This window comes from Myzus persicae, unplaced genomic scaffold, assembly GCF_001856785.1.
Source record: "Myzus persicae strain clone G006 unplaced genomic scaffold, MPER_G0061.0, whole genome shotgun sequence".
In the NCBI taxonomy this organism is placed as follows: Eukaryota; Metazoa; Arthropoda; class Insecta; order Hemiptera; family Aphididae; genus Myzus; species Myzus persicae.
Genome location: NW_019103278.1, coordinates 150260 through 161981, shown reverse-complemented (window position 1 = coordinate 161981; position 11722 = coordinate 150260). Strand labels below are relative to the sequence as shown.

General features: G+C 31.8%; 1 protein-coding gene across 6 annotated transcripts; it reads left to right on the top strand.

Moving 5' to 3' along the window:
- Positions 1 to 4360: 4360 nt before the first annotated feature.
- On the top strand, positions 4361 to 10229 carry LOC111034153 (ring canal kelch homolog). 6 transcript variants are annotated; one of them, XM_022315221.1, is made up of 12 exons: positions 4361 to 4595; positions 4688 to 5943; positions 6006 to 6234; positions 6313 to 6488; positions 6562 to 6658; positions 8280 to 8354; positions 8707 to 8863; positions 8935 to 9047; positions 9103 to 9396; positions 9465 to 9590; positions 9654 to 9909; positions 9991 to 10229. In XM_022315221.1, the coding sequence occupies exons 2-12, from the start codon at positions 5834 to 5836 to the stop codon at positions 10176 to 10178; spliced, it is 1821 nt and encodes a 606-aa protein (XP_022170913.1). In that variant the 5' UTR covers positions 4361 to 4595; positions 4688 to 5833; the 3' UTR covers positions 10179 to 10229. The 6 variants fall into 6 exon arrangements, with proteins under 6 accessions (XP_022170913.1, XP_022170914.1, XP_022170912.1 ...); XM_022315222.1 differs by having other exon boundaries at positions 6343 to 6488; positions 9988 to 10227; XM_022315220.1 differs by having other exon boundaries at positions 9988 to 10227.
- The last annotated feature ends 1493 nt before the right edge of the window (positions 10230 to 11722 follow it).

Here is an 11722-nt window from a genome sequence, read left to right as displayed (position 1 = left end):
CCATAGAACAATAAAGTAACGACACTAGTACACTACTTGATAGTTGGGCGCTGAAGGTTTGGGGTTGATGTTATAAACGAGTAATACCCAACCTTTTTTCCTCGACTAACCACTTTGGTAAGTATATATTCAAGTTGGCAACCAATTATAAAAGTATAGATGATCTCAATCTTAATCACAAGATATAATGGTTGCCCAACGAGCATGGAATTGTCGTCTTAAAAATTACCATTGATCAATGTTATTACTCTCACGATAAGATCAATCCAGCAGCTATCGATAACAGCAGCGGGACATTGAAGTACCATTGAACTATAATATTATACTTTTATATTGTTTTCGCAATCGCAAATTCGCAAATCACAATTCACAACATATGTATGTTTGCAAATATTAAATAAATTTGTAAATAATTAAGTGTTTTTTTTTTGCATTTTTTTATCACATTATATTTTAATTTAACATTATTTATACGGATAGAGAGCGCACTAAGTTAGTTAAGAAGCTGATTCTGAAAGTAATTTCAATTAAAAATGATGTCACTTATGACAGCTCGTCGGGCAACCATTCTATCTTTAATCGTGGTCTTAAACTAAAAATATAATTTTGCTACACATAGTGGGTCGTGGGTGATAGGTATACAATATACACGTAGGTTACGATTAAAGAAGTATGGTTACCCAACAGCATTAAAAGTGTCTACCGAAATGAATCTTTTCTACTACTAACTAATTTAGGTTTAACGCAATCTTAAGCGTCCCCATTTCCTGTGTTAAAAGGAAAGGTTTCTTCAGGTTCTTCACAGTTTAGCAAATCTCCAAAGTATTTCCCCTATTTTTAGGCTATTTCGTCATCAGTTGTTATTAGACAACCATCTTCGTGTCTCAGAAATCTTTCTTTCTTTTTGTAATTTCCTCTTGGATTATTTATACAACTGTATATATCCCTGGTTTTATTTGCTTTGTGATTCTATTCCGCTTTATTCATTATATGTTGTACGTATTTTCTCTTTTCACATCTTATGGTATTGCTTGCTTCCCTGTGTAAAATTCTGAAACTTGTGAACAGGCCTTCATTATTTGTGTCATTCGACCACTGTTGCCTTGCTAAATTCCTTCTACGTACAGCACTCTCGCAGACTTCATTTAACCATGGTTTTAATTTTAATCATTTTTTTTATTGTATGAAGGCCCTGGGTTCCAATATAACTCCTATATTCTATTTCTTGGCATAATTTTGCGTTAAAATCTCCCAGCACTATATTAAGCCATTAAGGCTTCCCTCAGAGAAGTCAAACACATTGGCTAGTGTGGCATAGAAATTCTTTTTCCTCTTCTTCCTTTTCTTCAGTGGGTGCATGTTCATTAATTAATACAATATCGACATTATCTGTTTTTAGAGTTAAAGTTTTTAGTCTTGGGTTTATATCTTTGAAGTCTTTTACTGCATGGATAATCAATTCATGTATAGCAAATCCTCGTCCCTAAACTGTGTTCGTTTTGACACTTGCCATTAAATATAGTTGTTTGTGTTATCTTTGTTGTTCCAACGTCTTCCCATCTAACGTCTTGTAGGGCTATGCATTCCATTTTATATTTTTCTAATTCTCTTACTAGGTCTAAAGCTGCTCCGGGCTTGTACTAAGTTCTAATATTCCATATACCTCAAAACATTTCCAATTTTCAGTCATTTTTCCATTTTTTCCAGTCCGAGGCTTGGAGGGTGATTCCTGAACATGTTGTTTTTTTACAAGGCAGGGTTGTTAGCCCTGCGCTTAACCTCCTACCTAAAGGTCCCGACTACCCCAACCACCAAAAGTCAACGTAGAGCTATTGCAATGTACGTTGGATACATTGGGCGATGGGGACGCTACTTTCCCGACACCATATCATGTATAACAATCAACTTCCTAAATTGTTTTAAAAAAAAATAAGTTTAAAATATATTTTATATTAACAAAACTATTTAAAACGTTATACTAATACATTTATAGATTATACTATATCACAAAAATTACTTCGAGTCACTTGTTAGTTATTACGTAAAAAACTTGGTACATTTACTAAAAGATCTTATTAATCGTAATGAAATTATTATTTTACATGTACCTTTTTTAATAATTTAATTAGGTTAGACATAAAAATCGAATTTTAGCATATAATAGTTTGTATTCTTTATTTATTGGTTTATACTTTTAAGTAAACAGGAGCTTTAATTAATAATTGGGTTGCTGTACGTGAGATAGATGCCCCGCGCCGAGCTCTAGTGCTTAGGAAATACATGGTCAACAATTTACTCAACAGTCAAATACATAGAAGCGAAACTTTCTGAACGACCGTCCATGTAATAATAACATAGATTAGTTTATATAAATAATGAATAATAAATAATAATGTTCGTCTCCCACGATTACTAAGGACCATGGCTTAAGATTACGAAAGCGAAACTACACATTAAAAGTAACTACAGAAATGATGCCCAGAGATTCTCGATTATAAACAGCTGATGGTTTGTGTGAGAATGGTAGCTAGTTCTTACAGCCAAAAATAATATTATTTATCATCAACCATCATTGTTATTTTTAAACATTTACCCTCGAATTTTCATCATTGGATAATAGATATTTGGGATTTGTAATAATGCTACAATACACAATCCTCTATAGTTTGCTTTTTAGCAGTGTTGCACCAATTTCCATTTTAAATTGTTTTACTTTTTAGTAGTTTATTTTGTACACTTTACAAAATAAATTTAATATTTTTTATTTATTCCAATATGGTTTCCAACAAGTGTTGTGTTCCTGGGTGTAGTCAAAGTGCTGCATCTAAATTTGGTGTTCCTAAAACCATGATTAATGTTTAGGAAAATATTATTTGGTGTTCTGATTTATACAAATTTTAAAGAATGATGGTAACTTAAGTATGGAATCAGAGTTGGTAAATTTAAAAAATAAAGGATGTTTAACTCATCCTAGTGGTAGGTAACTTTTATAAAATATTAAAAGCAATGGAAACTTGTTTTTGTAAGCATGCAAGTGCTGGTGATGTATTTAAAAATACTTATAATGAATTTTTTCTTCGTGTAGCAAGCCGCCAAGCCAACAAGCCTGACATTTTCATGTTCGATTCATAAATATGAAATGATATAACAATGCTTATGAAGCAATTTACATACATTGAAAATCAAAAATCAAATTAAATTATAATTGTTTATTTAAGCTTATATTTTTAACATAACCTATTTACTATTATATATCAATTAAATGGGTTCTTTAAATGTGTACCCTGTTATCTCGAGCTAGAAGCATAACATATTTTATTGTCGTTTAGTTATGATGTGATTTCCAATGAACTGCATTTATTTTTTAATTATATCGATTATATATTATACTGTGAGCGTGTTTACTGTTTATAGCTTGTAGGTACTAATTGTTTCTTAACATATGTTTTTGGGTTCGGTGCAAATAAGTAAGACTAAGCCACTATAAGGTACTTATTTTAAATGATGTTCTTTTCTAGGTTTTTTTTGCTAATACCTATCTAAATGTCGAAACCAATTAAACAACAAAGTTTAAATAATAAAAAAAAAAATGACAATGTTATAAGAGGTCTACAGAACCTAAAGTTTGGTGACCAGAGACGACAGCACGGGAAGCGACTCTTTGTCGAACTATAGGTATTATTAGCCGAATTCTAACTTAACATCGTTTTCAGGATGACCTACTACACGCGCTCTTGTCCCTCTACTGCTCTATAAGATTTATCAAATGTATACTTAAGTTTATACTAGAATAGTAGAATTGGGTTAAAAAAATTAGGAGTGGAACTTATTTACAAATGTTTTTTCTTGTACCAAATTCTACGCTGTGTTCACTGTTGAGATATACTAATTTAAATATGAGAATCCCAATGTAATAAAACTACATATAATTACCTGAAAAGGGTGCTCGAGAAAGTATAACAAAGTTCCCAAATGTCTATTGATCAGTGATCAAAAAACTAATTAACTCATTTTAGTGGAAGTAGAAAAAGGTACAGTTTTCACTAGGTGCTGAAAACAAAAATCGCAGGGAAATTTGAAATTCCCAAATCAACATTGTCAGCAATTATTAATATTAATAATATAAATAATAATTATTATATTAGTTCTTGGCAATCTTGATTCTTAGTTAAGTTAGGTTATAAAACTCATATTTAATTTAAAATTACCCGCCTTATTTACACCGATTTATTATTGTTCTGTGTTTGAACGCTACATTCATGAGCCTCTATGAAAAACTGCCACTCGTCGTGTTAGTATCGCCTACCAAAGTATCAAATATAGCGAGTCTTTGAGTGTCATAGTAATTTTCTAGGTTAGTAATTTTCTAGGTCACACTTAGTTTTGAGTTTGTTGTTTCTTAAGTGCACGTTAAAATTTTTGGCTATTATAATAATAATTAACAGCCATAAATCATAACGCTTACATTGTAATATTGTATTGTGGACTCACTCTTACAACGTTTGGCTGATGTCTGTGTTTCTTTGTCACTGTAGTACCATGTGGGTATAGTAAAATATATAAATATAAATGGTAATATGGTATTAACATAGAACGTAAGTATAACTAAAAAGTGTATTCTTTGTTACTTACTAGTTAAGTTAGCCTTACCTAACCTGGCTAACCTTGCTACTTGCTTTTTTTATAGTGTTATCCACTGTTCAGGGCAATCAGCTAATTGGGATTGGAAGTTTAGTATAGGTAAATGCTAAATTAGTTATTACTAGTGCTCAGATTTCGAATTTCCATCTTGATTCTGTTAGTTTGTCTTCCTCTTCACTCTTCACACTTAGCTGACTGCAGTAAAACAATTTCGTCTTAGATGTGTTAAATATTTTTGGTCTTATAAATATAAATATACTAGACGTGCAGACTTCGCAGACGGCACTAATATCAACAAAACATTTGTAACTGTGAAAGTGTGGATTAACCTAACATTAACTTAGTATCAATCAATCATTACCTACTCAGAAAGGTTCTCTCACAAAGAGTCTTGGTTAGGATTAATAATTATTGACCTTTGCATAAGGTGGAAGAAGTATCAACATTCAATAATTTCTATGTCACAAGAATAATTTTCATTTAATTTTATATGAATTAAAATGAATATATTATACATTTTGATTCCCAACATTATAGATAAATCAATTGGTTGTTGAATTATCAATAATCAGGTCCATTTGACAGTAATATCAAAGATTTGAAGTAAGTTATATAAAAGGACACAATATACAAAAATAGGTAAGCAAATACAACTACAGGGTGCGGCATAAGTTGGTTCCCCAATTAACACAGCAAATTAAATATGTGCGGGAACCAACTTGTGCCACACCCTGTATATTAAATTCAATAATATTTAGTATAATATAATATACCACCAAATATAAATAATTTAGTAATTGCAAGTTGTGATATAAAAATATTTAAAAAGTTATCAATCTCAAGTGCAATAGGTAGGTACATATATTTATTTTGATAGCATAGTTTTTAAATATTCAGAAAAATTAATTTTTGGTACATGATTCCTATTTAGTAGTAAGACTTTTTTATCACTATTTTAGTAAAAATTATATTTTATTTAGTAGAATTACATAAATTATAGCCCCCTAATTCTTGGACTTTTGAGAGTAATATTAGAGCCCCAATTATAAAATGTGGAGGTGCCCAGATACACCCGTGCCACCGATGTGCATGGCTATGGCATTCACACAATAACTATATATAAAAATGTATCTACCATTTTGTAACCTACCATTTACAACAAATTTTAAAAGGTATTATATCCATAACCAAGATGGATGCTGTACAAAAAGAAGTTCTCACATTCAAAAGGTGTGAACCAAAAAAATGCATAAATGCCTCTCACATGGTTGGAGTATTTGAAATCCTACAATCTTTACGCAAGTAAGTTGTGAGTGATTTTTAGTTGCTAGTAAAACAATACTAATACAAATTTTTGTTTTTAGAGATGAAGTGTTGTGTGATATTAGGATTGAAACAAACGATGGCACAATTATATTTGGGCATAAAGTTGTTTTAGTGTCAGCTAGTCCATATTTTCGTGCAGTGTTCATTAGTTTTGAAGAAACTAATAAAGATCTGATACTTATATCAGAATTAGATTCTCCTGTCTTACAACTCTTAGTAAATTATATTTATACTGGCGAAATCATGGTGACTGAAGAAAATGTTAAGGTATACAATCAATTATCTAATGATTTTTTTTAGACATGCACAGATATTATTTAAATATATTATTGTTAATTTCTGAAGGTTTTGTTATCAGCTGCAAATTTCTTACAGTTAGACTATGTAAAAAGTGTTTGTGTAGAGTTTCTACAATCACAACTGAATCCTTCCAATTGTCTTGGTATCAAAGCATTTGCTGATTTACATAACTGTACAGAATTGTTTTCAAGTTCTGAAGCATACATAAAAAAACAGTTTTTGTATGATATGAACAACTTGATTTTCTGGTTCCGTTAATAATACATATTATACATGGTGATTATTATTTTTCAGAGAAATAGTAAAATATGATGAGTTTCTATCTTTAACTTCTGTAGAAGTGATCAAGCTAATTTCCGCTGATAACCTTTTTGTTCCATTAGAAGAAAAAGTGAGCTAAAATTTATAATTAAATTTTAATATCGGACGGAATATAAATTTACACTTCTAATTATAATTGGTGCTAATTTGGTATGCACTCTACAGGTTTTGCCACCCTCACTCAGTCTGCGTTTTATACGGGGATGTTGGACAATATTATGTTATATATTGCCTTGTTTTTATATGTTGAATATAAAAAACTACTTAGGTAAATGGGATTTTTACAATACCATCGAGAGATATGTTACCTTTCATTTGAAAAAAAAAAATTGAACTATTTTTAAAAACGTACAGAGATATAGCCTAAATCCTCTGAAATTGACCCTAATCACCCACATTTTATGGTATGTAGACCACATACCGAGTCAGAAACTTGTCTGTAGAGCGCATACCGAATAAGCACCTTATAATCTTATACGGTAGAAAATTGAATGGGCTATACAATTTCACATATTCCATAATACAAAATGAATAGGTTGTCCCATGTTTGGACATAAATATACAACATAAATATTTGTGTAATATCTTAATATCTGTATAATAATATAATTTTAATTTTTTCAGTTGATTAAAGTAATTGTAGAATCATTAAAAAGGTTGCAGAAATATAGGTCACATTGATTTAGCAGAAAAGGTTAAAGTTGAGCTTTAAGCATTTAATTTCTGTCAAATATTCGTCTGCAATATTTACATTTTGTATAAGAAACTATTTTATGACTTATGAAGCTATAAATTAAAAATATTAAAACTAAATTTGTTTTATGAATATAAAATTCTTATAGTAAATATTTTTTGACTTGCTATTTCAAAAGTACCCACTACCCAACAGTATAAAGATGCTCTGATAAAAAATTGTAGCCAATAGATCAGTGGTTTTCAAACTGGGTGCCGCAGCACACTGGTATGTCGCGAATAACCACTTATTGTGCCGCGGTTTTTCCATAAATTACCGATTGCATTGAATTTTTCATCTAAAAAAAAGGTCAGTGTGCTGTGAAAATTTTTTAGGGTGTACGGTGTGCCGTGTATAATAAAAGTTTGAAAACCACTGCTATAGATATTAATTATAAGAACTAGCTTTATAAAACATTCTTTAAGCTTGAATGAAGCATTATCAATTTTATCTTGTAAACAGTAACTGAACACAACTATTTAAAAAGATTGATTTAAATACCAGAGAACTTGCTTCTGTTACATGGTCAGTTTAAAATCAATATTTAAATTATTGTAGGTAAGTGCACGAAAAACAATTCTTTGAATTTTAACTTAATGAGCTTATTAAGTAAAATAATATCTTCAATATTTTTAAACTGCTGTAGCTCAAAGGAGGGTATGTATCATATTTTCACACCTGAAGTATTAAAATTGAAAATTATTTGAATTTTGAAACATTACTAGTACTGAAATTTTAATAATAACAGTTTAAGTAAAGAATGAACAATTTTTCATTAATATTAATTAGTTAATCTACCTAATGGGAACAGAAGCCGCTTTAGTTGACATCAATAACTATTTACATACCAAAAAGGATGCTAAAAAAAATTTTAATTTCATTCTTGGACTTAGAATAAGCATTTGATTTAATCAGTAGACAATTATTACTTATTTTTTTTGCTTCCCTCGCCATTTAGGCGCTTTGCAGCTTCTACCAATGTTCTCAATTTTACAAAGCCAGCCATTCAAGTCTTTTGATCTCAAAAAATAAAGTAATAGTAATAATATTGTTTCTAAAGTATCTATTTATTATGTTATGTTTATTTAATGAAATCATATTTTTATTTGTATACGTTTTTACTTTAAAACAAACTGCAATATCGTTGAACTCCGTATGCCAGATATAAGCTTACAGCTCAGGTTGTATACATATCAGCTATTATACAATGTATTTTATTGTAATTATTTAATTGTGATTGTTTTGGCTGAATAAATAACTAATAGTTCTGAATTTCCATCTATGATTTCTGGTACAACAAATAAATTTATAAAATTAAAGGTGCTTGTTTTATATCATTGCATTTTGTTGTACATTAATAACATTGTATTTATTTGTTGTTATAGGTGTTCGAATGTGTTACCAATTGGGTGAAACATAAATTGGAATGTAGAAACATATTTTTGCCCGAATTAATGGTACATGTACGTTTGTCATTAGTTTCAAAACAGTTTATATTGGAAAAAGTAGTTGACGAACCTCTTATTAAAAATAGTCCTAAATGTATGTTATTTCATAAATACTAATGTTTTTATTATAAGTTTACCTACATTGTATTACTTTAAAATTATTAGGTAAAGATTATGTTAGTGAAGCATTATATTTTCATCTTTACAAGTCAGTACATCCTTTTACCAATCTTCAGACAATTTGGAATAAACCTAGACAGTTTGGTGATTTACAAAAAGTATGATTCAGTTTTGTTTGATGTATATTTAAAACTTATTGAATATTTCTTCCAGGCTATTCTTGTGTTAGGTTGGTCTGGTTCCATGAAAAAGAGTTCTTTAAACTGGTATGACATTGAAACCGATAAATGGCAGTGTGTACTAAGTATGAGGGAGGGCTGTCGGCCTTCTCACCTTGCATCAATAGCAGAACAATTTATATTTGCTGTAGGAAGTTATAAATCAAAAAGTCATTCCGTTCAAATGCTTGATTTATCTTCACAAACACCCTATTGGGTACGAATGCCTGACATGCTAGTTGGTCGAACACATTTTAGAGTTTGTGTATTAGGTAATTGTGTATACGTTGTAAGTTATACTAGATTAGTTATTTTATATTTTAAATGAAAAATATTATACTATATTAAAATCTATAGGTTGGTGGTTCATCAAACAGTGCCGAGGTTTTTGATGTCAGTATTGAAGAATGGCGAATGGTTTCTAGTATGTCTGCTACGAGGTCTAATTTTGGTATTGGAGTACTCAATAATCTTATATACGTGGTAAATTATGTTTAATTATTTTTTCAATTTTATTTTTGATACGTAACATATTTTACTGTATAGGTAGGAGGTTATGATGGTTCATCATGCCAACATTGTAAATCTGTCGAATGTTATGATCCAAGTCTTGACACATGGATTCTAGTTGCAGAAATGTCCCGATGTCGCAGTAGTGTTGGTATAGGAATTTTAGATGGTGTTATGTATGCTATTGGTGGTAATAATGGTTCAACATATTTGAAATCTGTCGAGGCCTATACATCAAATACTGGAGTTTGGACTACTATTGCTGATATGAATTTGGAGAGATACAATCCTGGTAAATATTATAGTCATTATTTCAAAGACTATCATTTGTATTGAATTGTATTGAATTTAAATTACATTTTTAATATAGTAGTAGTCGCATTGGATGGCTTATTGTATGTTATGGGTGGACTAGATAAAGTTAAAAACATTTTGGATTCTGTGGAAATGTATAACCCCAGCATTGATACATGGAAATTAATGGAAAATACAATAAATTTTACTGATGAAATGGATGCAGCAATAGTTGTTGATAGGCCACCACATTTTGTAAGCGATTAGTATAAAATATAATATCATGGTTAGTAATTATAATACATACAAATTGTATATATATTTAATGATAAAATATGTTTTGTTATTTTATAAGCTTAAAATTTTGTAAATGTTTGAATAAAAGTTTTTTGTATAATTTAAACTGAATATTTTTTTTTTATTATTTATTTATTTAAGCTTTGACAACTGAGGCCATTAGCTGTAGGTTGTGGTACTGTAGGGTTTTTGGAACTGTAGGGTTACGGAACACGTGTGTGTTTGTTTGGCAGAATTTCTAGTGGGCATCCGTAGGTTTCTGCCATGCCCGGTTGGGGGATGGCGGCCTCTCTCCGGACACCGTGGTCCGTGACTGCCCCGCGAGAAGTGTCGCCCATGACCGAGGTTCGAAGTTCGAACCGGCGACGGTGCTCGTTGCAACCGACGCGATCCACTCGGCCACTCCGTCCCCCAAACTGAATATTGTTGAATCAAACAAATATGTAATAAAATTAATTATAAATTATATTCTATCAACTAAATATTTTATTTACATTGTATTAATACACTTTTAACAAAATAAACTTAATAATTTCAATTAAAATTGTAGTGCAAAATAAAGTTTCTTTAAATGTTTTTAATATTTTTTACACATTGATAAAATATTTAAGTACTATCTTACTCAAATTATTCCACAGTAATCTACTATATTATTACCACACGTCCACACTGTCTCAGCTTTGTCATAATTTCCATTTCCCTTAGACTTAGCCCCCCCCCCCTTCCTGGTTATGCCATTGGACATATTTTACATTATACTTTTATTAAAATCTCTTAAAGAGGCCGTCATTTCTTTTTTCCGTGTTATCGAGAACCGGGGGAGGAACTGGTGTTGGCATTGCTTCTCCCACGGTCTCCATCGTTTATTGTGCAACAAAACCAAAAGTAATTATTACAGCAATAGCAACCTAGGATGCGTCCCGCCCCGCTATCATATGGACCTTCCCTAGCACTGGGTATGTATCCACCTGGAAGTGGTGCTCGGTGGGCTCACATTCAAAATATCGCTTAGGGCGTCGTTGTTCACTGGCTCACTGCTATCGGTTTCACGGGCAGACCGAAGTCCGCCGCCCCGGAATCTCGTCACTGGTTTCTCTCATGCTGTAGTTCTGCGGTGCCGTGATCGCTGTACCCGCCCATATGGTCAAAGGGTGTAAGAAGAACATGGGTCGGTGACACCTTTGACGGTTGCTGTGCAGCGTGGACTCGTCTTCCACGTTCTTCTGTCCGAGGATTGCGGTAGTGACCTTTGAGGATGGAGGACGGTTTTCGTGGGGTCCCTTTCACCTCGGCACCTTGTCTCGCTCTCTTCTCCTCCTCCTTTATCGTCATCACGTCTTTGACCATCTTGTAGTATATTCTAAAGGTCTCCTATTGCTTCTTTGTGTTTTGCGTCGGCGGGGAGACCCTCGAAAGCCGGTCCGCAGACGATGTCTAGCAAATCCGCGAAGCTCGACCGGCGGCCGAGGCGCACTTCTCGATTGTTCCTGTGTCCAGACTAGTACGTGCACTCG

Coding starts and splice junctions, on each gene's coding strand:
- LOC111034153 (XM_022315220.1), top strand. CDS start 5,834: ATGGATGCTGTACAAAAAGAAGTTCTCACATTCAAAAGGTGTGAACCA. Junction 5,944..6,005: donor ATCCTACAATCTTTACGCAA/GTAAGTTGTGAG, acceptor TTTTGTTTTTAG/AGATGAAGTGTTGTGTGATA. Junction 6,659..8,279: donor TTGTTCCATTAGAAGAAAAA/GTGAGCTAAAAT, acceptor CTCGCCATTTAG/GCGCTTTGCAGCTTCTACCA.